The sequence below is a fragment of the Apostichopus japonicus genome, chromosome 22, assembly GCF_037975245.1.
Source record: "Apostichopus japonicus isolate 1M-3 chromosome 22, ASM3797524v1, whole genome shotgun sequence".
Classification (NCBI taxonomy): domain Eukaryota; kingdom Metazoa; phylum Echinodermata; class Holothuroidea; order Aspidochirotida; family Stichopodidae; genus Apostichopus; species Apostichopus japonicus.
In genome coordinates, this window is record NC_092582.1 from 21783477 (window position 1) to 21809370 (window position 25894).

Here is a 25894-nt window from a genome sequence, read left to right on the forward strand (position 1 = left end):
TTGTTGAGACCTGTAGTTAAACGCCTGTTATGACACTAATTCAACACACTTCTTAAACACACTTCTTATAATATGTTCAGTACTAATGTATTATTGTGCTGAAGGAGATGTCACATAGGAAATTACACAAACTCTACAGCTCTGCTTTAAGTTAGTTCTGAGAACTGCCCTTAAAATAAACAATATGAATCACATCCACCAAATATCACAATTTCACACTTTCTTGTTCTCCTTTATATTACAGATTCTTTCCAGAAAGAGAAATTTATTTCTGTACTTTGATGTCACAATCTAAGGACATTTTGGTGTGAAACCTTGGGAAAAGTACTCCCGGAAACTTCAATCAATTTTAGCGAAATACTGTAAACGTCAGGGTCGGTGCAAACAAATGAATGCATGAAGTACAATATGTGGTGATAAAAGCATATCTTTACAAAATACAACCTTTTAAATTATGGTTGTCAAAAGATAACTGTTGCTTTGCTGAAATGGCAAAAGTGCATTGCCTTTGTGGAACAGTTTATCGATGAGGAAAACAATAATAAAATGGCAAACTTGTGAAAGGAAACAATAAAAGTTTGTTACTAAAGGATGTAAAAAATGCAGGAAGTGTAAATCATATAATTTCCTCTACAAAGATTACTCTTGCATAGTTAGGTTTGAAGTTTTCCTCCAAAAACAAATCTAGATGAATCAGGTCAAAACCAGCTTTAAGATAATTTTGTAACATCTGTGGCATCTTTCAGTAATTTTTTTCTTTGTAGATATCCTTTTAAAAGCATCTGTTCAAAGTTGCTATATTTAACTACAATAAGATGCTGTAACTGTACAACTCCTTCAGTGTTAAGTGTAATTGGTCCTACGTTTGTGGGATAAACCAAAACATTTGATGATTTTTTTTTTTAGGTTTAAAATTATGATATAAGCTTATAAACATGTCATTTTGACTTATTATGTCCTGTGACTCCTGTACACACCTAATGGAACTCTTTTGTCCTGAGATATGTGTCAGCATTTGTAGGACAATACACTTTGGTTTTCACATACATATGGGCTATATAATTGTCTGCACAAGAATCATTTTAGGCAATGTTAATTAACATACTGATACTGTATATCTCTGTCTGTGGTGGAAAATACCAAAGTAAGGAAAACAATCAACTGCGTGAATTACAAATCTATCTTGGTTGCTACAAAAATTATTTCAAGTAACCCTCCTCTTCACTACAAGTTTGTAAACACAGCACACCAATTTGATGATCTCAATGCTAAAAGATCAAACCATGCCATGGAGGGGTAGTACAGTACTATACTGTGACCCATTGAGAGGAAAACCTATGAGGGTAAAGGTCAAATCTGACTCATCCTACTTGACCTGAGTTAGACCTACAGCACTGTATATAGTATTGCTGAGGATGCTCAACTAACAGCAAAAATATATATAAACAAAATATAGAAACTCCTTTCAAGTTTAGTCATCAATAACAACAGTAGACAAAGTAAAGGACTGTTCTTCAATCTGTTTTTGCTGAACAAAATACTGGTGGTATACAAAGACATTGCCTGGGGGTTAAGCTGCTCAATGTTTTCTACTTTTCAAGGTCAAATGCAAACTACCAGTTGGCACCTGAGGTGCAGGTATCCTATATAATGCACAGACTATGTGAAACATCCAGATCTGTATTCTAGTAATATGACTAAATGCAACAGGCAAAGGGACTACAGGTATAAACTTTAAAACAGTAGTTTTGTTTGTTTGCCAATTCTGTCAAACCAATATCATATATTTTTTAACTAAATAAACTGTGTAGGATAGGAGTTGTTTTCAGTATTTAAAGATATACAAACTTCAGAAACTGAAATTGCTAGGAAAAACTTCATACTTGAAATAACAAACTGTAACCTACCTTCCTTCACAACTATGTTATCCTGCTGGTTTCCTGTTGCTATAATAATCCTACACTATCCAAAAATAATAATAATGTCCTCATGAACTTCTTGACTGTGTTGGCACTCCTTTCATCAATTTGGCCAAACCTCCTGACTCATTTACCAGCATCCTGTTCTGGTCACATGGTTTGCACACAAATCTGTGAATGCAAGTATTGAGACCAGATTAGCAGTGTAGATCTATGCAATGTACACACTATAAACATATACAGCAGGCCTACAGTACAACCCGGGCTTAAATCAAACCATGATGTTTCTCAGAGTAATATGTTTAACATTTAGCAGTTTTCTTTGCAATTTTTCCTATTGCATAACATGTAATCCCACAATTCTTCTGAAAGATTGCCTAATCATGGGCTGGGAATGACGAGAGGGGGAACAGGAAAGGCCCACATTCCTCCTCAATAGAAAATGTGAATGACAAAGTTTAAATAAAAATACAATAGTTCACAAGCATCTATTCACTAACACATGAGAACTTTATAGGGATCAAACACACCTGTGACCTTGTGTTTACATATATTCGATCAATACCAAGGCCTGGTAAATTAGACACTACTTTATTGCAACGGTTCGTTGCACAGCGCTGCACTCCCTCCTAATGAATACAAGTATGCTGTACTTAAATATCATGTAGCATGGTAGCTATATATTGATCGAAGATCACACAGGTGAAACAAATTTCATAAACTTTAATAGTGTAGTACTGTTATAACTTCATGCCTCTTTATTTATTTCTCTAATTCTATATCAAGTATGGTGTAAATTAGTACATGACACAACCTGATATAAAGTACCCTCGATTCCTTGTCACCCCTCACCTATCCCTATCACCCTCTCTTCACTCCCTTTGCAGACCCTACCAATCTGACTTAAACATTAATACTACATACAGCTGCAGCACTGTTTTCATTTCAAAATTTACAACACAAAGTGTAGTCCTACCATGGATACAATGCAAGCTGCTATATATGGCTGAATTATATATAAGGCCAAACTGTTTACACATGTGATGACAACAAGTGCTGCATGCGATCTATTGTTACTCATGCATAATTTATGAGTTTGTCCATGGAGAGAGAGCTCAGCCAGCTGATCATACAGATATCACATATCTCTAGCTCATACTTTATTTGATTTGGCTTCTAATTTCAAGGTAAGGTAATATTTATTGCACTAGGTAATGAATATCTGCCTGGTCCTGTAATATTGACATTTCCATGTAAACAGCTATGTACATTAATCTTGAACATGGAACATAAAAGTAAAGCTTTAGTACTGTTCCATGGAGATATATGCTAACCTGAGACAGGGAATACTCGTGTGAATTCTGAGATCACATCTAGTTACAGTGCTGGCATGAGAGACTGAGCATGTCTATAACATCACTACCAGTCCAAGCCTAATAAGATACCATAGTTAAATACTTTAAGTGGCAATTCATTTTTGTGCTGGTTTATGAAAGTTGTAGTAAACCATAGCATATCCTGCCTCTGCAACCAGCACCTGACTGTGGACTAGTACTCTCAATAATCCATTTTAAGCTCTCTGTAATTTAAGCAGGGCAATTTTAATTCGGAACCTGGATGGAATAGTGAGGTACTGTGTTCACACAATTCACTTTGCAGTTTTGTACAGGGTTGCAGAACTTAAGACTTGAATAAAAAAGATTTGTTAGGTTGACTTGGACATTGACAGGACATTCCAAGGGAAGGATAATAGAGCTTCTGCGTTCTACTGAACTATCCAGCCCTTAGTTGGTGATAAACACTACTGTATATACTATATAACCACTTCCATTGTAAGAGAGATAAAGATAGGAAGCAACAAGGGATGGATAGGGATTATAGGTCCTGTGCTATAAAAAAACGGAGCTATCCAACTGTTATTTTTTGGTGATCCATGGTTGAGGACTTGAGGTGGATAGGAAAGTAGGAATCAGGATATCCTGCTTCCACAGTCATCAACAGTTCATAGCTTGGGCCAGGATATATATACATTTCCAAATGGTATAATAATATGGAAATCATGTTCTAGTATAGATCGATGTGAATGAACTTTGGTGTAGTAGTCACGTTCTTCATGAATTTCAATTTGCTAAACTGACCCCTATATCTGTATAATCTGGGTCAAAACGTGCCAATTAACATCAACGATGCAGATGGCATTGTCCTTACGATTAAACCTTTTTCGGGTAGTAGCGACCTAGCTGGTAAAAGACCGGCTTTGGATTGAGCATATCATGACAGTCACTTATGATAGCTGAGGAAATTAGCTAAAGCTGATATCCTGGCAATCATGACACGTTCCAGTCCTAAAAACTGGAAATGGCTTGTTCGAGTTTTGTGAATCTAATCATCATTTTCCTTCCTCTTACAGCCGAAGGTTTATAAATATCGTTTTTAGATATCTTGCAGGAATGTATGTACCAGGTAAGTTATATCATTACTCATATCAGAACTTTCCTGTTCACAAACAGAACAATGGTCTAGCTCGTGTTTCTCGATCAAAAGTGACCAAGAAGTAATATTGTACACGAAATTACATTTTCCATTCAATGCCAGTTGCAAAAGTGTTTTAACTTGCAAGTTACAGCGTATCTGAAGAGTAAAGTCTATTCAAAGAGAACATCTATAAATAGCATGCTGGAAACATTAGAATAGTATTAAGTCTGTAAACTAGAAGCTGTGAATAACAAAGTGGTAGTCATTAGTCAACCACTTTGTCAGAATACCAATGACATTCACTGGACGGACTTTACAGGCAATTATTGGCCTACTGGATAAAGTGATGCATTTCAGCATTCATCATAATTGCCCACAACTTCATTACTGAACCACAGCGAATGTGAACAAACTCAAACTCGAAAAAACACAAAAACAAAAATATAGTGATGAATAAGATTGAACTAGATTTCTCAAGTTTAAGCAGCACTTTCCATGGAGGTTTACTACAGTATTACACAATCAATCAAATATATAGCAAAATATAACAGACTGCCAGTATGTGTAAATTCATGGCATTACTTTGCTCTCTTGTTAAAAGTTATTTATAGCCATTTCATAACCGCTTAATATGATAGCTTTGTCCTTGCAGTTAAGGGGAAGTTATAAACATACCTTTCTTCCTGGAACAGTTACAGGATGACAAAGAGCTTTTTACAGAAGAAAAGCTAATTAAAACTTAATTAATCAATAGAAAAACAATACACTTTACAACTTCCTGGGTTGTGTATTCAGAAATGTTGATACAAGTTTTACCTATGTCTACTCTATTGCACTTTTCAATCCTATAAATTTGAACTTTGAACTTTGCATCTCTGTTGACACCAGTTCCTGGTCAACGTCTACTACTCCGATATCAAACTCAACACTAACAAATACATCTGAGAGTATTGCTAACAGTCCCATTTCAGTGAACACATCTATGATGTAACTGGTAGTGCAATTCAACTCTGACCTACTGTACAATCTAGTTTACATGTAAATAATTTCAGTGTTGCAAAAGTTTCAGACATGATATGAATTAAGCACAGCTTTTGGATAATGAACAAATTTTCTGAAATAATTTTTTGCTGTGAGAGTGTTTTGGCATGTTATGCACGAGAACCTCTGAAATTGAAATACCCTCCAGGGCTACTGAAAAGCAGCAAAACAATTAATAATTTATGAATCCTAATTTTGCAAAATACAATGGCTTCTATCTATGATCATCACATGAAATGTCAGAAATATTTTGTGATGTATTTTGATGCAAAGGCCTTACATTTTATGTGCACAGTTCCGTTATGCTGGGTACAAACAATTTAAGCAAGTGCTTATAGTAAGGCCGTCTGGAAGCAAATTTCAATAGTGTTATTTTGTCTATATATGGGAATGGAAGACATGACAATGTTAAAAATTTTGTCAGGGGCATTCTCAAATTATTTCTGGGCTACTACAATCTCAGGACAAAAAGCCAGACGGGCTACTAGTACGTTGAAAAAAAAATTGTCTGGCACTGGTACTAATTTGCAGGAAATAATTTGGCTCACTTTTGTGTAGCAGTTCTAGGGCTTATTAGTTATTTTCCTGTAAACATTGAAAATAGTAAACCATGGTTATGTGGCAACCTGCTATGTATCTTTGAATTTGAATACCAAATATTTTCCATTTTGTAGAGCAAATATCTATACAATGCCAGATAAATTATTCACTGATTTGTTATTAGGCTAATATGTCAAAACTAACTTTCCACCTTCATACAAATATATATGGACATCTGTACCAAAGATATAAAGGTGAGTACAATGATATATGTATGAAACAGAAATTTCATCATGACAGGATAATATGTAATTTGAGGTATCGGCAGAAATCCAGTTTGTGATCTGTGTGCTCCCAACATAATCAATACAAAGTAATGCATATATGCCAAAAATGACTTGACTACATGTATAAGAGGGCTATCACGGTAACAAGTGATCGTCAACACGAAACCACTGTTGTCCATTTCAACATGAAATGTTAGAATGGTCAATGTCTCAAAATGCACCAAACATTCAACAGGCTCTTGTCATAAGTAGTAGGCCAACATTAGTATGTGAAATGCTGAACAGTAACCTTAGAAACATCCTCTACTCTAAAAGACCTATGGTTAGGCTTTGGCCTATCCAAGGACTACTGTTATTGTTAAGTTCACTCTAATCTAATGACAGGAATGAATGTTCGGAATCGATAACCCAGCATTCCACTTTTATGTCTACTGCTCACACAGATCTATTGATATATGTATGACTTGCCCCCGTAAGTCCTTCAGTTCACACTTTACTCTTCCAATATTGACATAGGCCTAGGAGTAGGCAGTAACACTACAGTCATACGCCTAATGTACATAACATTGGCCTGGATGAAAAGTGTCGGCTGGTCCATCAAGTCCTAGCCTGTTAGCGTTACATCCAAGGTTTACCTTAGATCTCCAGACTTCACAGTAGTCTGCCAGAGTACGCGGCAGATTCAACTAAAATTTGATTTAGGCTACTATGAAATGAGAAAGCAGGATGGCAAAACAAGGTTATTTGGACACACTATCAGCCTTATAACTTACCTAGCTGCATTGGATTCAGGTAGTCCAAAAAATGACCAGCTTCGAGAGATTGGTCCTTCGGTAAATAAATCACCACCGAATGAAACTGTTCTGATCGATATATTGTCAACACGATCAAATATATTGTGCAATGCATTAATGGAGATTGCTTAGTAACCAGAAAGGAGAGCTGGTTTTATTCCAGATTATCATCAAGTACTCGGTTGGTGGAAATTAGAATGAACGCAAAACATGAAAAGGTTCAAATTTTAACCTCTCGATTTCTGTTCAAGGAAAAGCATGTTCGAATTATTGATACATATCATTTGCTTTAAGGTCGTCACATCAAGGATCTATCAGATGAAAGAGCAATCAAAATAGCATACAGCAAAAGTTGGATAAATGTTGTATGTTAGGCTACTTGTCATCTGATTGAAGTTACTGACAAGTTGAGGTCGCTAGATTGATATAGATAAACCAGAAGAGAAAAGTCATATTGCGCCATGTTGGTAATAACTATCGGCCTGGGTGTTCACTTGGTATTTGCGAAATGGAAAATAAAGAACAAAATACTTGAAACAATGGAAATACTTTTACAACATTGAATGGAATTTCAACTTTAAAAAAAGGTAATTAAAATAGTAGAAAAAATGCAAAGTGAAATGAAAGTCAGAAAGAACTCTTTGAATTTCAAGTTTTTGTACAAAACTTTGAGCTTGTCTTATCTATTTGCATCGACTGACTATTACATGATCATCATCAATGTGTTTTTCATTGTTGCTAACAAAATGAGGACAGATTTCAAAGTAAGAGTACAAATTACAAAACATTTATTTACAATTACATAGTCACAGAAAATAGGAATTTGTATATGTAGAAGGTAACTGAGATAATATACATATCGCCCGATTGTACATTTAAAATCAATATTAATAGAATGGTAGCTCAAAATGAATTATTCCAAATCAAAAAATACATCCTCCATTTTTCATGACCACTTCCTGTAAACTTATTTTCCTTGCACCCTCTTATCAATACAATTTCTTCACCCCTCCCCCCCCCATTCCCCACCCCACATCCCAGTCAGAGTGCTTCTTTGCACCAATTACACTCTACGATGGAAGACAACATAACCTGTTATGTCATGCAAAATATATACATCTTTACACTTTACAAAAAAATATCTTCTTTCTTAAAAATAATAATATTCTGCTTCAATTTGTATTCCAAAATGATAAAATAAACCATTTTAATTCATGTGGAGAATGATGTCAAATTTGCATCATGATCTGCAACCTTAATAAAGTGAAAGACTAGATTTTGCACCGTTTTAATATTTCTGCCGGATTTGATACTAAATTCTATAGCAATGCAGTTCACAAGCTTGATTGATCAAAGCTTATTTTGAATAATGAGAACTTAGCAGCTACAAATGGCTGACTTCACATTGAAAGGATAGCTCAGAGGTTAATTTACTTTTGACATGTAACAAAGGAAATTAATTGAAAAATTTTACTAAATCTTTTAGTCAATGTTTACATGCCAAACCCAATGCAGTTCCAAAACCCAAAAGCAAACAGTGTGTCGATTAATATATATTCATCACATGGCATCTTGCTCATGATTGCTTTAACATTGGTGGATGCTTGTTAATTAGAAAAGGTATGGAATACCTTTGGCAATCATTTCAAATTTATTTATTAATCCAATTAACACTTTAGAGAATGAAAAAACAGGGACTACTTTTTACTTTCTCTCTCATTTATGAAGAAGAAAGGATAGTTTTATTTTTAAACACAACTACAGAATATGATCAATGTAGCTTGAATCAACACTGAGAATTCATTAATTCCAAAGGTCAAACAGTGACATATGTGATAAAACACAAGGAATAAAGTTAATCAATCATTCTGGGACTGGAGCAATATTATAAAACATATCCCAAAATTGGAATGTTATTGTAAAATTGGTTTGTAAAATTCCTATCAGTCACTATACTGCATAATAAATTCAAGATCAAATTTTGCAGGATTAATATATGTTACATAAAGATTATATATTTACATGTAAAAAAAAGTTTTAAGAAAAGTTTTAAAAAAAAGTTAAAGAAAAAAGTAAAAAACAATATATAAAAATTCACTGAATGAGATTATTATTTCATTATTTGGATTTTTTTTGATATGATGCATCACTTCCAAACAATAGAATGCCTTTTCAAGTGACCAGATTTCTGGTTAGTTTATAGTCAGCCCTTGTGGAGCAAAAGTTTATAGTGCCCACAATGTGTACATTATAAAAGATGCATTCATTATAAGTGAGCAAACTTTTCTTACACCAAGAAACATCTTCTTTCATCTTACTTAAATTGTACATTCTCCCCCCAACACTAAACTGGAAAACTAGGCATATACATATATATATATCATTGCGTTTTCTTGTATCGACAGCCTAAGGTTTCCCACCGATTTACTGCAAAGTCTTGGCCTGCCCGCCGATCTTACAGGAAGTGCATGAATATTCCACAGATGACATCATCGAGTAGCTTCTTCAAGTGCGTAACAATCTACTCCGAATCGCTATCGGCTTCTTCAAATTTGTTTTTCTTACCCACTAAACCCTTTAGCTCTTTTGACATATAAAATGGTTTTTCGGCCGAGCCATCATGTCTCTCCAAGTCCTCCACTGTAAATTTAAAAAAATAGTAATTTGGTCTTCAAATACATAAACATTTACAGTACTTTTTCTTGATTTGAATATCACAGCTACATTTCTTGCAGTACACAGCAGTAATAAAGGGAGTGAAGACTCGCGCACAAAGAAACGTCTGATGTCGGTAATCTGACCTAGTTTTAAATGAGGTGTAACAGAAGTGTTAGACACCACCATTGATCCCATAAAATACACACACAGCTTGCTACCATCGGTAATTAGACACTAGTGTACAGTCAATACATGCAGCTACGGTCAATACCCACAGCACAGTGAACATAGCAGCGATGGACATCTCACATCTAGATAAAAGATAACAAGGTATCACGTTTCATTACTATCTGCATTTTGTAGCGACATGAAGAAAACTTCACTTGCAAGCAACAGAAAGTTAACTTTTTCAGAGGCAGCACGCGGTTTGGGGCAAGTCTTCAATGCCTTTAAGCATGGTCATGCCCTGTTTAGAACCAACTCACTGAATTAAACATGAGATTACAGGGATCAAGCCATTTCATTTATTCATTCCAAAATAAATATAAATTAATAAAGAGAAGTCATTATTAAATATGTTAAGAGGAATAATAACTAATATATAAAAGGAAAAGAAAAAAAAAGAGACTTAAGATGATAGGATATCATATAATAATAGACATCTACACATAAAACTGTAAATGTTACTGGCTGTGCAATTACTGCCAAGAACATACAGTTGACAGGTAGGAAATAACTCCTATATCTGAAAAGTCATTGAGTAACTGAATTTCAAATTGGCACAACTTTGATACAGTTAGTACAATATTGTACCTTTTACGTCACACGTCAACATCATTAGCAGTGACAGTTTGAAAAGTATGAATATCTTGTATCTATCAGATAAAGATGTTGGAACTATTCATGCTGTCAGTACGAGTGCTTTGAAGCATGACATAAGTGCAAAGAGTTTGGAAAGTTCTCCCAACTTGGCTGCAACTTCCAAAGGTTTTCAAAGTTTAGCTTAGTGATAGGTTCCGGGACCGCTACTATATGTGATGATCACATTAAACTGATGAATATTTAAATTAATGAATATTCAATGGTAATAACATGAATCATACTTACGGAAGCACATGAAGAGGGTGTCTACAGCCATGTCATAAACACTGAAGAAACACCACGCAATAAAGTAGGTACCAATGCAAATAATCTGTGAAATGAGTAGATAATACACCTTATTAGTAAAAGAAAAGCAAGTATCAATTTTTTTTTGGCAGAGAATATTTTATCATCTTCCATTGCAACTATAGGGCATTCTAAACCTGTATCCTCAAAATGATTTCAATTGCAATCATAAACTCTTTATTATACTGTTATATTTTCAAAATACAATAAAACTGTTAGCAAACTGCTTATCTACTGGAGAGCCTGTGTAAGAGAATGTGTAAAAGTAAGTTGGCCTGACGTTTGAATCCTAGCAGGATCTTCTTCAGAGGCTAAAAAATGTTATATTTTGTGATTTTGTGATATTTCAAAAAGTGTTTGGAAATGAAAATTATGTACTTACAATGATAGGAGTCCAGTAGTAAGTGACATCAGGAATTCCCAGGAAAGAACTCACGATTGTAATTTGATTGGTGAAGAAGAAGAATGATGCTAAACCGATGAGCGCTGTTACCATTAACTTGCCAAGTAATAGGATGTAATCAGTCACGTTGTTTACCACTGCAACCCTACAGTCAGATAGAATCAAGGTTTAAATGGTATAAATTTGATCATTTCAAATCAATCTATGCTCTTTGAGATGGAATAACCAAAAGTTATTTAGATGGAAGGAATGCCCTGCCACTGTAAGTGATTCTATCCTAAGTGTCTTGGTTACTTACAGCAGTATGTACTATTGTCTTGAAACCTTGCATTATGCAGCTGATATAGTCATGTGGTACTCACAGTTCAAGTGGGTATCACCCAACTTGACTCAAAATACTTGTAACCCACACACTTCAGTTTAACGCTTTATAGTTTAATTTGCAGGAAACGTACGTATAATTAGTTTGACGCAATACACTGCTATATTCAGTTTGTACAGCATATTTGTAGATTCTTAGAATTTCATCTTTTTCATTCTGAGTAACTGTTAACTATTCAGCTCAAGTGTTGTTTACAATGAAATGCTCAGTTGGAAGATCACATGATAATATAAGCAGTGGTTTGAAACAAAAAAGTAAGCTCAAAACTGACCTCAAAATGTTCCTCAAAAGTAGCCAAAATGCTTCTTGAGATGCAGAACAGAAGCTTTTCCCGTAGACAGCAATCTGTCAAAGAAAATGTCAAATGAAAATGTGCCTTTTAGTAATTGTCAATGAATTATACATTTCTCATGCTAACATGTACACAATGCCTTTTGGGTCAGAGAGGTTTTGGAGCGGGCACTGGGTGGGAACTTCAGGCTTCTATTGCTAACTAACTCAAAAGTCTCCTTTGACACACCCACCTACCCACCTACCCACCTACCCACCTACCAAGTGGTTCTCATCACTTCTCTGCAACCTTCAAACAGGATGGACTATGATAGAAATACTAAACAAGGAAATAATTCTGCACGACAATTTAAAAGGCTTCAAAGATGGAGTCTCACAGACATAACCTTTGAGCAAGTGTTAAGCAATGACTTACACATAATAACCGGTGAGGTATGATATAGAAATAGAGCTCTTGAGGAAGCTTAATTCTGTTCAGAATGCTGGAATAAAAGATTATTTTAGTGGCTGTATTTAGTGCTTGTATACTTACAATGATGTAGGCATTCTTGTTGATAAACTTCATAACTTTCTCCACCAGCCAGAAGAGACATTTCAGACATTTAATGATGTACTGGACCACCTTGTTGTCTGCTTTGCCTAATACACAACAGATACAGAAAACATATATATATTACATATTATACATACAAAATAATACATACGACATTCTGTTATTCTGCATGTCACATCATGACAACATTCTCAACCATAGTATCATCATTTAACATAGTCTAGTGTTAGCTGTGGATTCATTACTTAAACGTCATCTTACCTTTGAGCTTTCTCTCGACGTACTCCAAGATGACCCTAATTAACTGTATGATGGCTATGATCAGTGATCCAAAGGCCAGGGAACCAAGGTGATACCTACAAGAAAACAAACAGAAACAATTACAAAAAACAATGGCAGTAAACAGTGAAATCCTGAGGTAGCTTTTTCAACTTGGTCTGTTTTTGTGTGTAAATTCTACCAAACTTGTATCCTACTATATCTCTTTTATACTGTAGCGGCGTAATTTGACACCGCTACTGTTTCCGTCAACTGATAGCGCCCTCAATTACCCTTGTAGTATTGCTAAGTCGAACTTACACCACTTCAACTTTCGTCTTTCAACTTCGACCGCTCAACACGACAAGCTACCAACGACGTTAATCACCTACATTATCGCCTATCCGACTGCTATAGATATATTTTATTGGAACCGCATTCCTTTATTTCGTTACATCAACTTTTTGTATTTTGTGAAGGATCTAAACATACATTTAATTATGGATGGATCCTGTATTTTCTATTAATTTATTTTGCAACAGACCGACCCAGTGGACCGGAGTTTATTTTTGCTTTGCTAGACGAACTGGTGAGTAATCATTTCATTTAAGTTTGTCACCGCCAAAATACCAAATGATAGTAATTAAGTGGGTCTTATCAAAAAGCTATTAAAAGTTAAACAACTCAAATTGGAATATACTGTTGTAGTATCAATCAAACTTTGCATTTTGTACATGCAATGGAAACAAGTTACTGATAGTAGAAGTGAGTGACCCACCTGATGGAACGCCACAGACTGTAGACCACAGGGAAAGCAGGAATGTCCTGAGGCTTGGTGAAAGCCCAATAATACGAAGCAAAGGCTCCTGCTAGGGTCATCTGTCCAAGAGCGATGATAAAGTTGACCAGCCAGAAGAGCATGAAGACATTGTAGAACTGAAGGTATACTGTATACCAGGGCAGTGCGTACTCTGCAAACTGGCAACGAGCTGTGGTGTTCGGATACGTTTCATTAAATGTCTACAAGAGAAAAGAAAAGAGGTGTCATGTTTATCATAGAAACAAACATGTTTATTATACATGCATTACTAATGAACTAATAGTTTGTAATGATATAGTATCATGCTAGGATAGCATCATGTTTGCAATACAATGTTCCCAGTGACGAAAATGGTGAAAATTACAACCTGATACTACATTGCTCAAAATGAATTCATAAGGCTTGGTGAATTTCTAGGTATATCTAGCCTATATATATATATATGTATATATATACTGGCCAACACCACAGTGAGTGACAACAACATTGCAATGAAATCAAAATGTCTTTCTATTCATAGGAATCGCTTTCAGAAACCAGGATTTGACTACTACTCACATCAAATTCACAAGTGGTACCATTTGCAAGTGTGAAATCAGACGGTGCATCGACCACAGTGAAGTGGTTCATGTAGGAGGTGGAAACAAAGAGGGCGATGCTCAGCCAGATGAGCACGATAAGTATCTCCAAGATGAAGGGGATGATTGGCCAGAATAGAGTCGAGAACATGTGACCCACCGCTCTGAAAGAGAGAATAGATTGACCGTCAGACTGAAGGGGGGGGGTGGGTCTATAAACAAACAACACTTGATGATGGATGCTATGAAACTTCAGTGAAGACTGCCTTGGTTAGATTTGTGACCATGGATGAACAAATAAGAATTGCAACAGAATTACAAGAAACCTGCTCACATGGCATTCAAACACTATAAGAGATTGTTGAAAGTTTTTGAAGTCATTTTGTTCTTTTCTAGCACTGATTAAAGCACAAAATCATCATGTGAAAAGTAACTGAAAATGCTTAATTTTTACCCTAATTCTTGCTTTTTAACCCTCCTCCCTTTTATTTCATGCAGAAACCGATTCTCAGCTCTGCAAGTTTTAGGAATTAAACAATTCCCAGGGAGGATGCTACATTTTGGTTAAGAAAGACAGAGGAACTACCTTTAGTTGCTTATTTGTTACAAAAACTAAGTACATAAGATTTGCTCGGCAAATTGTCGGCTTGTATTTTCTGATTGTATCATGTACAGAGTTTTGCCGCAGACTGTAACCGTATCTTACCTACTGGCTTCTTTGATCAGTGCGACAGCAATGCGAATCCTGTTGCAGAGGCAGATCGTGATGAGGAGTAGAATCAACAGGATTCCACCGAGGACACAACCTGTTGTGAGAGAAAAACACATTTATGGAATCAACATGAAGTAAAATACTAATTTAGCAAAAAAACTGTAAATAATACGTATCACATTGTCATGTTAGCTTACTGGTACAACTGACAGGGAAGCAAACAGAGTTATATCAGCATTGGAGATTAGTAGTGGGGGTGGGGTAGGGGGAGGGGTTGGATGGGGAGCTAGGGTTCTATCAGTCAGTGTCACATAGCCTGTGATCATCACAGGATCTGCTATTGTATTATACAGAATAGCTGGTTCAGCCGTTACATTATCCTTTCACAAAATTGAATCTCTTTTTCCTCTACAGTTCAAGTACTTTTTCAGTGTCACCAGATGCACTTCAATCTAGTACTAACATTAAACACTTCACAGCCAGTGGCAAAGCATCCATACAGTCAGGGGGGGCGGGGGCGAATGCCCCCCTGATGGACTCAAATGGACTGCTGGCGCCCTTTTCAGCTATTTACCACTTTTTACTTATTCGGGATTATTGACTTTTTTATTGCGCTCTCATATACCTATTGACGTTTGTCACATTTTGTTGGCGATGACACCTATTTATTCTTAGTTTATCTGCAAATTAGCAAGGCCCGGAAAGGGTCATTTCCGGCGATCTAGGGAGTATCTTTACTCAAAAATGTCTGTACGCCCATACAGACCATTCTCGCCCCCTCTGACCAATACCCCTAGCTCCGCCACTGTTCACAGCCATCATAACTCCACCAAACAATTCTCTTTCTCAGTTCTTCAAAAAGGTTGAGTTCCATTATTCTTACCAAAGATCAGCCAGGTTGTTCTCAGCCTGAGGTAACTGAGAAGGTTGGTGGAAAACTCCAGCGCTTCATCAGACCCTTCAACACCCTCCAGCTGCTTCCAGTACCAAAAGCAATAAAATGTGCCTGATTATCAAAAAAAAAAAAAAAGATAAAAATATGAAAAGTTTAAATGAAAGCATTTTTTTGTTTATTGTAACAGATACTTCATATGGAAAGCACAGTAACAATGGGAATAACATTGAAGAAATTTTTTAAAACTCTCTTTATTCCAACTTTGTAAATTTAAAGAAATGCTTACCAACACCGAGGAGCAAGAAGAGGACGGCCATACTGAGGTAAACCATTATACCTGCTAACCATCTCATCAAGACGATGAAAATCATGGACAATAACATCCCGATGAACAGACCACTGGGAAAAGAAAGAAATCCAAAGTTGACATTAAATATAAAGAATGAAAACATGATACAAAAAATGGAGAACAAATATAGCACTGAAAATCAAACCAAATAATACTTAAAGGTGGAAGAAAATGCATAGAGAAACATAGGAGGAGTAAACTGTACAACAGAACTACAGGTGATTATTGTTCAAGGGAGGAGGATCCTAGCGATAAAGTGACTTTGGAAATTGGGTTAAAATATTTCAGGTGTCTTTATGATGATTTATTGATGTCCTTTCTACAAGAGAACAAGTCTGTATTATGTATTGTGCACTGTTATGTACTTATTAACCATTACAAATACATAATTTTATATATTGTGCACTGTTATGTACTTATAAACCACTACAAATACATAATTTAATTTATAATATCAAACTTAAGTTATAATGCCTCAGTATAATTTCTCGACCCAAAAATCATTAAATGCTTTAATATTATTATCGATAATTTAGTCAAATTTGACAACTACTCACATTAAAATGATGTACCAAGAGGCAACCACATCCTCGTAGAGAACCTCAAAGAACCCTTGTAACTGGAGATATATGGATAGCACACTGGATAAAAACAGAAGATTAAGAAAAACACGGTCACGCCAAATCACAAAACCGACCGAATCGTGAATATCAAAGAATGTTGCAAATATATGGATAACGTTGAAAAGGAATGTACATGAATGTGAAGGGTCTCGATTAATTTTCCTATGGGGGGGGGGGGTTGATATAAACTTTGTTCAGAGGCAAAGGGCCAGAGAGAATCTAAATCTCACCTAGATGGAGATTGATACACAGATTTAGCTATGTGGGTAGACCTGTCGGATGCTCAAACCCAAGGTCCTAACGGTCTGCATACCCAATTAGTGCAGGATCCTCATTTTTCGCATTTTAAAAATATTTTAGGACCATATTCGGCCTGTGGGCCGCTTATACTGAGATCCTTTGATGTATGAAATAATTTATAACAATCAGACTATACTTCATCCATAGTAGGGGTACTCGATGGCCAAAAAAACTAAAGAACATTACTATATGAACACATATAACTATATTTACATCTATATGCAAAATACCTAAACATTCAGAAATACACTTCAGTTGGCCTATTACATTAACTCATTACCTACCATGCTGCACTGTTAAAACCTAACATAAAGGTAAACCCTTTCATAGACTTTCAACATGCTCTCATAAGTCAAGTCAGTCCAATATTTAAGATATTAACTTTTATTAACATCAGGGTAGAAAGCTTTTAACAAACATGGTTCTATTTTGTTATTTGAGGTTACCTGGATAAAGTTTGTGTAAGAGCAGTTGCATTGCCCTGTGATACACCATCAGCTGTAAGGATGTAGGAGGTGGTATTTGTGAAGATGCTATCCACAGACGAAATGGCTTGTACCAGCACGGTCGGAACACACCTCTGAACATCTGCAAGAAGATAATATATTCATCATGATATCATAGTTTTTCATTGTAATGAGAATCTCCCGTTCAAACTTTCATCGGCAAGAAGATCATACAACTTAAATAATATTAAATGTAACCTTTTGTGGTGACTAGGCCCCCACTTGTTAAATTTGATAAACTGCACAATATTATAAGAATTAGTTCATAAAGTAATCTAAAAAGGATCTTCAATTTAATATCAATAACATTTATAAGCTAATAAAACATACCAAACAAAAGTTACTCTAGCACCAACAAATCTAAATCCTGAAACTCTTACAAATGATGCAAATGTTTGAAAGGAATATTTTAACCCCAGGGTTTCTTTTTGCATGCAGGAATATAACTGAAATTGTTTGTACAGGAAGCTTCATGGCAACTTCCATAACTGAATTAAGCAATAAATATATAAAATAAAACCAACCCCCCCCCCACAAAAAAAAATAACTCCCTCACAACTTAGAATCACAACACATTGGCCATTGACATGGGTTTTTGTATTATTGAAAATCGTAAACCTGTTTATGTCAATTTTAACCAATCTGTTATATTTCTAAGAAAAAGTGGTCTGGAAAGGGTAAACACCAGTTTTACTTACAGACACTTTCATGGAGTGTATATGCAGCACATCTTTCCTCTTCAAATATTCTTGCTAATCCCAAAGCACCTTGCTGTTTTTTTTTTTCAAAATAAAAAAGAAGAAAAATTAAGATTAGATGGATACATGGATAAGCTCTTTCCACATAAATCACTATCAATGAATTTCAAAAACCATCATTGATGATCCTTGCACAGAATTTGAATTATTTTCATGAAATATTGTGTCCATTTAAAACAAGCTAATTAGAACTTATACACATTCTACGAATGAATGAGTTTTCGATGATCAGCTCGACTGTGTAACGAGTAGGTTACCACTTACATAATCACCGGTCAAGAATTCAGTTTGAGGGTCAAATCCATAGTCACAGAGGAGGGCATCCCACTCCAAAATAGCAGCAGCTGATATACCGAGGAGGGAGACCAGAGCATAGGGAGCGTATGTAGCCGTAGGACAGGATGATACGCATAACTACAACAGAGAAAATATAACCCAAAGAGAGAAAACAAAGACGTTAACAAAACGCTTATCTACTGCAAAAAAGCCTGTGTAGGTTAATGTATAAGTATAAGTAAAATAAAACCAAAACTTGATCATGTAACAGGTGATGTTTAAGTTATTACAACTATTTTTATTCAAGTTCAAGGCCTATAACTGATAAACCCATTATTTGAAAACAAAATTTGATCCCCTCCAAAAAGATGATCACATTACATTTTTTGTATTAAACGTTATAGTAAAGCTTTGCACTGTATAGCATTTCTATAGTAACCATGAACTGAAGCTTGCATACATGCATGTTATAGAATTCACTTTCATGTAATTTAAGATACTTTGAAGAAAATTGTGGTACGATAATGTGTCAACTTTGTTTTTAACACTTACAGTAGTTTAATGTACAGCAGAAGGAGCTGGTACAGTAGCTAAAATATATTGTAAGGCGCTTATATATAAATGGCCTGAGCATTAAGCAAAAGATGGTAATTTCATATGATAACCAAAATTTCTTGACTAACTCACCTGACGTGTACCACAGCTGAAATCTACCAAGGTGTCGAGACTCGCACATGCCAAATAGTCATAGTAGAACAAGTAGGGTTTGTCACTGAAGGCAAAAAGAAGGAAAAGAGTTCATTAAAATTTGACCAACCAGTGGATTAAGTATAAACTCTATAAAGATATTTAAAGGAACCAGCTAGAGCAATCAATCAGATTGTTCATGTCCTGTTAAAGCGAATAAATATTGAATGAAAGAAAGAAAAAGAAGAAAACAATGGATATGTTAATCAATAAATGTATTAGGCATGTAGCTAAATGTGCATAAATAAAGTAGATCATCTATGCTGTACTAGTGGAAATTTATTTTCCAGTCAGTTTGAAGCGGGGTGAATGCGGGGTGAATGCAGGGTGAATGGACCTTAATATGAAACTTACGCAACGGCAGCATCTCTTCCACAAACATTCCCATCAGAGTCTGTCGGATAGAGTAAAATGGTTGGATCTCCATTGAAGAAACCTAGAAGGGGAAAATTACCAGAATAAGAGTAAAAAAAGAAATATTTATGACTAAAATTTACTTAATTGTCAAACAAAAGTCATGTTATGGTGAGAAATATAAACCAATAATATCAATGTTTCTTCTGGTTTAAAATTAAATCCATGTGCCTCACTTTGAAGATTGAAATGTAGCTCAGTTATAAATTGAGAGTAACAGAGAGAAGTAAAATATCTGTATGTAAGTGAAGAACCCATGTTACACACACTTACACCACATACATACTAGCAATTAAAGTGCAATTTTATAACCAATCATTGTATAAAAGAGGGCAGTGTTTCAAAAAGAATGTTTTAAATCACTTTTACCTATCACAACACATTTCTAGTACTTGGAACTTTCAATAGAGGCAATAGTTTACATGATAAAACAATATTTGAATTAATACAGTATGGGATCATAAGAAATTTTACCAAGATAAGCCACAAATCCGAGACCTCCGATACAGATGATGAAAAAAATACAGCAGATTATATCTGTGCAGCCTCTGTAAGATATAAATATGTATATCAGAATGAAATATTACATTTTCAGTGCATGACGTTCTAAATGTTGTTTTTATCCATAATATAAATATCAAGGCATAATTTCTGGTCCGTGACCCAATCTAATGTGATTGATTTTATCCTGCTACGGTAACTATCTGAGTTACATAATTGGTGTGGCACGTTCCTAAAATTGGTAAATTAACCTTCATAGAAATTTCCATAGCATTCACTGTGATTGTCTCGGGTTATATTCAGAGCCTTCAATTTATATAACATTAGACCGTCATTATCCTTCTTACCTGTTTTTAATTGGTCCTTTAAATTCTGGATCATATGTCTTTGGTGTTCCTACAGGACAGAAAGAAAAGAGTGGTCAAAATTGATCAAAAAGTCAATAAAAAGTAGTACAAGTTTTAAACAGTATTTACAATATCCTATACATGTCTATGCCAGTGCACAATGGATAAGAGTCCTTTCAGATACAACATACTGTACCATTACTGCTCAATGTGAGTGCACTCTAAGAATGTAACACAAACCCTTATCTCACCACCCAGCTTGAGATTAAGGACAATCTTGCTAGGTTACTTCTATGTAATATCTTTTATGTCACAGTGGCCCCTAATCAATCAAAAAAGCGGACAGAAATAATTGTGTGCTTGAATGACTGGGTTTGCTTATAGTACTTATAATACTAAATACAAAGAATAATCGCAATTAAAACAAAGACATGATCTGGAGATGAACGTCTTTTTTGTTTTTAAAGAAGACTAGTTCTAGATGAATTGATGAAAATAGCAACTCGGTATGGTGCTCCTGTATTATGCAGGGAATACTATAGTGTTCAAATTTTGAATAGAAGATTTGAATTCTCTGAAGTTTGCTACTTATCAAATTCTATGGTTCATGTTCACAATAACTGCTTCACTGTACTGTACATCTTTTCACTTGTATATTAGTTTCATAAACTTGTTGCAAAATTTATATTTTTGTATCAGTAATATTAGCAAAGGTTACCCAAACTGATATCAACTGTCTGATGCTACAAAGCTATTGCAAAATATCAAACAGGTATATGATCTGCACATGTACAAAAGTTTCATCAATTCTGCATTTTGTTACTGCAGTTTTTGAACTGAACATTACTATGACTCGTACATGAGTAGTACAATTTTGCACTTTGCAACAGCAATTAATGGGGTGAGAAATTCATTACATTCTGTATGTTGTGTACACTTTTCACAATTGGTGACCATGGTTACAACCTCTTAGTGCATTGATTTGGACTAAGAACATATCAATACCAGGAAGCCTTTGATTGTGTTTACTCATTACCGATTTCAATAGGTAGATCTCCTCTGTTAATAGCAACTCAAATGATGCAGACTTTACAATACACACAATTGATTTAAAAACTGTGCAAAAGGAATTTGACAGAAATTTCTGCTGTACTGTACATACAGGTATAAATGCACACACATACACACATAGTCAAGCAATTAGATCTATTACAATTCAAATCTTTTACCTTGTATTATTGTATATACACACCCAAGAAAAAATAGTAAAACACATAACACACAGGACAGTAGCAAAAAATATAAAAGGGCATTTGAAAACAGAAATACTGTTAACATGACTGTTGACAAAAACAAAAAAAAGATAGAAAAAAAAAGAAGCAAAATACTTTGATTTAACAAAGATACTGAAATAAGGAAAAGAATGATGTACAGTACTGGGTACTTTTCAAATGCATCGCAAAAAAAGTATGTTGGTAAGTTTATCATTTACTAGACTTCTCATTTCCACTGAAAAATCCTTTTTTGAAACATGATGCAGTTCTGTGCACGACATACAAGAATACGATGAAAAAAAAGTCAAAAACAAGGTTACCATTCACACAATCCTGTTCTCTTGAACTGTTTCAATTTAAAATGCCACTTTTGACATCTTTGTCGAAAAACAGTCTCTGTATAAATAACATATTAATGCCTGCAAAGTATGTTTACTCAAACCAAACATTACTTTTACTATTTAACACTTTTGTTGTTTGAACTTTCATGAATAAACTACAGGTACTGTGATAAAACATATTAGAGCTACTATCGTATTTCAAAAACATTATCCAATTCCTACAGAGATTCAGTATATTGACTAACTGAAATGTTAGCTGCAAATTGTCTTGTCACATCTCTATACTGTAAGCAGTATCATAAGCTGGTATTTAGCACCTTCTTCCCATGGCAGTTCCAAACAATTTTAAACCAGCTTTTCTCAAATTTTTTAAAACTAAGATGTCTTTCTGCTTCATTATGTAAACAAAAAATAACTTGAGGTCTGTTCTGAAATTTAGAAAGTATTTTTTAATATTTAACATCTGTTGTGCTACTTATTAATGCAACAAGTTTACAGTATTTTGATCAACTATTTTCATGGTGCAAGAAGTTCCTTTGGATGGTAACCACCTATTCTAACAACAGATTATGTGAATCCCTGTTTACACATTGTTGAAGGTAAGTACAATATTGAACAAACACTGCCTATACTAACGGAATCCCTATTCTTCTGTTGTTGTACCATTTAATTAGACAAACAGTAAATTATTATGTTGTTATTTTAACTGTAACTTGAAAGGAAATATATGGGGGCTGCTTGAGAGGTTTTTGACAATTACTGTATATACTGTACATTAAACTGTGTACAGGGAGGACACAGAAGTACAAGAGGGCAATCCATGGTGGTGCACATCTCACAGCCAGCAAGCACTGATTTCAAATGAACGATATAGACCTTTAACCATGTGTCTGTTGACCTCAGTTCTGAGGCAACTACTGTACATATTAGTAGTATTCCACATTTCCATTATAACTGCGAATGTTCCCTGTCATTTGAATTCCCCCTAAACAAAATTTGAAATTCACTCAATTTGATGTGACCTTGGGATCTGTGAGACACATGGGGCCACCCTGGGGTACCTTCCCACTGGGTTTGAAAACAACAGCCATTTAGGAGGATTTTTGTTACATAAAATTGGACACACACCCATCCATGGGCATGTTAGACTGTTCACCCTGGGGTACCCTACCATGGCTGAGAGTAGCTACTCAGGAAAATTAACCAATACCATGGCAAATGTTGCTATGGCAGCTGACATATAGCTGTGTATATGGCCCAACTGGCAAAGGAAAGTAGAGTATCTCATACTCCCTATTAGAGTGGATGAGTTAATAAAGTTTTATTAGTTTTGGGGTGATCTGCATTGAAATTATGCTTTAACACAGGGTGTGAATTTAATTAGCAATGCCTGGAACAGACAATTCTGATTTACTTAAAAAGAAAGTTTATAATTTAGAGATTGAATATATTGCATAGAGATTTTGAGGTTAACTGAATTTCTACCCTTAATAATTATACTGTGAGTTCAATTTGTGAAGAAGACTTTGTGCATTGTGCCATAGCAATTTGCAATGTAACTTTACTAGTGTAGTTAAGTGCCAGTAACTGTTAACAAACCTTTGTTTTATAATGTGGATATGTTTTATAATGTGGATGCTTTTATTAGCTATAGACTTTATGATTGTCTTTACCTGTTATTCTATTGTCAAACACATTCTAGGGTATCAGGCTAATATATGGTAAAGGCTTCATAATTTACGCAACTTTGTAATTGACGCATCTTCAAATATTACCAGCAACAATACAGCAGGCAACATAAACTTTCTGCAGCGAAGCAGAGTTACATATTTCATGAATTTGAATCCATTTCAGGTATGTGCTAATCAAATTGTGTTTTGTTTTAAGTTGTTAACACCCTCAGGCTCCCTCCAGTTTTGCATGTATTTTGGCATTTGGAAATCATACTCCCTAAAAATAACCAAAAATACCTCAATATGATAACACTACTCTCTGGGACCTGACCTGTCTGAGCTTAGAAGCTCAGAGCTCAGCAAATGTCATCAGAGTCAATGGATGTCATGTACACTTACAGTTAGCTTACATCAACGGATACAGGTGTCAATTATGGGGTATGAAAGAGCTTGAAACGGCAAACATTTTGTGGTCAAATTCTGCTCAATTGTACGTTGCGTAGGCACAGAACAATAAATATTTTGAGATCGCTACATTTCTGAGGAACTACACATATGACAAATGCATACAGTTGAGTGATTTGGTTTTTTCCTTGATAGACATCGTTGATCAAATCCTTAAGTTTCAATTATGAGCCCACCATGCTATTGTACATGAGGTTCTGAAACGGCCTAGAACTGCCCAACAAATGTACTAGGCCTATAATGCTATGACCTGTTGGGATCACATTGGAAAACAACTGACGTCTATAGTGAAAAATAACTTCTAGACCTAGGCTTCTGAATATTAATGACTTTAAAGTGTTTAACTTGTTACGTCAGACAGAAAATTGTCCCTATTGACTTGTTAAATAATCTTTACTGACAAAAAGGAAGACCTGCATGGTAAAAATGTGATATCATGTCTTACTTATGGGGTGGGCAAAGTGCAGCCTGAAAGATTTATAAAACATTAATGTGACCCATGGAACCCTACAATTTACATTAGTCTACAATGTTTTACAGAACCTAATCCAGACTGGTTGTAGACTGTTGACAGTGGAGGTAGCCTAGGCCTACTCAGTATACATTACATATTTATATGGATATTGTTGCAGTTAATAATAAATATAGACTTAGTATTATATTTTAGTAAGGGCTGGTATTATGCTACATTTGTAAGTTAACTAGTAAGCATTCCTAGACTATTCAGTTGGTCGGCGTTTATGTAATCTAGAAGGATTTTTGCGGACTTAAACCATTCAGATTCAGACTATATCAATCATGGAAGTATCACGTCCAAGTTTTCCAAGGACCATTTTCGACTTCCATAACCAGTTAGCCAACTTCCGACTTAAGCTGCTCCGCGAACTTTTATTCAAGCAAAACAATCCATCCTTAAAAATGGGACGCATCGGCCGGGGTTGTTGGATAGTTAACTTTTGATTTGGTTATTTGCTTTCATATTTTTTGCGTCAACCACCTTGGCCGTATCATAGCTTAGGCTAACTTAGGCCTGTTTCTTTCAAGTAACGTAGTAAATTTTGATTTGCTTAGCAACGCGGCATACTACAACGCGGGATCAGGCTTAGTCGGTTTCTTTGTTACTTCGAAGAAGATGAAGATGTACGTTACCATGTTTTCCTTTCTTCTCGTCATCTGCAATGAGTTCTTCTTTATCTTCCACTTTGTTTTTTCCCATTTTCCAATTATAGCAGATATTTAATAACTTCCTATATTTCCTTGTTAAGATCCAGATTGCGATTTTAATACGGTACCAAACACCATCAACTAATCACACTAACTTTACAAAAGGGCCACAATCTGGAAGCTGAGAAGTACCTTGCCAGGAGAAAGTAATTAACATGACAAAGGTTAACTGACGTCACGGTGTAAACTTTCCCCACTGTTGCTACAACTTGGGAGTGAGCAGGACAATAAGAGTATTACAGAACAATTTGGTCTGCAAGGTGTAACAAAAGAAATTGTACGTCAAATTTCAATAGCAGCCCATCGAGATTGTGGGCTTAGCA

At 35.2% G+C, this 25894-nt stretch overlaps 2 protein-coding genes across 2 annotated transcripts in view; both read right to left on the reverse strand.

The window, feature by feature from the left end:
- Nucleotides 1–7190, reverse strand: part of LOC139963502 (uncharacterized) — a 74448-nt gene extending 67258 nt beyond the window's left edge. Inside the window, exons 1-2 of the mRNA XM_071964324.1 lie at nucleotides 7036–7190; nucleotides 1908–2090 (exon numbers count right to left, since the gene is read on the reverse strand). The gene's annotated coding sequence lies outside the window, so the exon portion shown is untranslated. The remainder of the gene's footprint in view (nucleotides 1–1907; nucleotides 2091–7035) is intronic.
- A 506-nt stretch (nucleotides 7191–7696) lies between these two features.
- Nucleotides 7697–25677, reverse strand: LOC139963501 (choline transporter-like protein 2). Its single transcript, XM_071964323.1, has 20 exons — nucleotides 25497–25677; nucleotides 20595–20643; nucleotides 20221–20294; nucleotides 19687–19768; nucleotides 19273–19357; nucleotides 18574–18723; nucleotides 18250–18322; nucleotides 17492–17633; nucleotides 16680–16763; nucleotides 16060–16172; nucleotides 15762–15884; nucleotides 14873–14972; nucleotides 14147–14330; nucleotides 13547–13788; nucleotides 12772–12866; nucleotides 12490–12596; nucleotides 11938–12011; nucleotides 11264–11429; nucleotides 10822–10906; nucleotides 7697–9696 (listed from the first exon to the last, which is right to left on the reverse strand). Exons 1-20 carry the CDS (start codon nucleotides 25561–25563, stop codon nucleotides 9578–9580), a joined length of 2214 nt encoding a protein of 737 aa, XP_071820424.1. The 5' UTR covers nucleotides 25564–25677; the 3' UTR covers nucleotides 7697–9577.
- Nucleotides 25678–25894: the final 217 nt, after the last annotated feature.

Coding starts and splice junctions, on each gene's coding strand:
- LOC139963501 (XM_071964323.1), bottom strand. CDS start 25,563: ATGGGAAAAAACAAAGTGGAAGATAAAGAAGAACTCATTGCAGATGAC. Junction 18,323..18,573: donor AATTCTTGACCGGTGATTAT/GTAAGTGGTAAC, acceptor AAAAAAAAACAG/CAAGGTGCTTTGGGATTAGC. Junction 16,173..16,679: donor TCTTGGTACATCATTTTAAT/GTGAGTAGTTGT, acceptor TTCTTTTCCCAG/TGGTCTGTTCATCGGGATGT.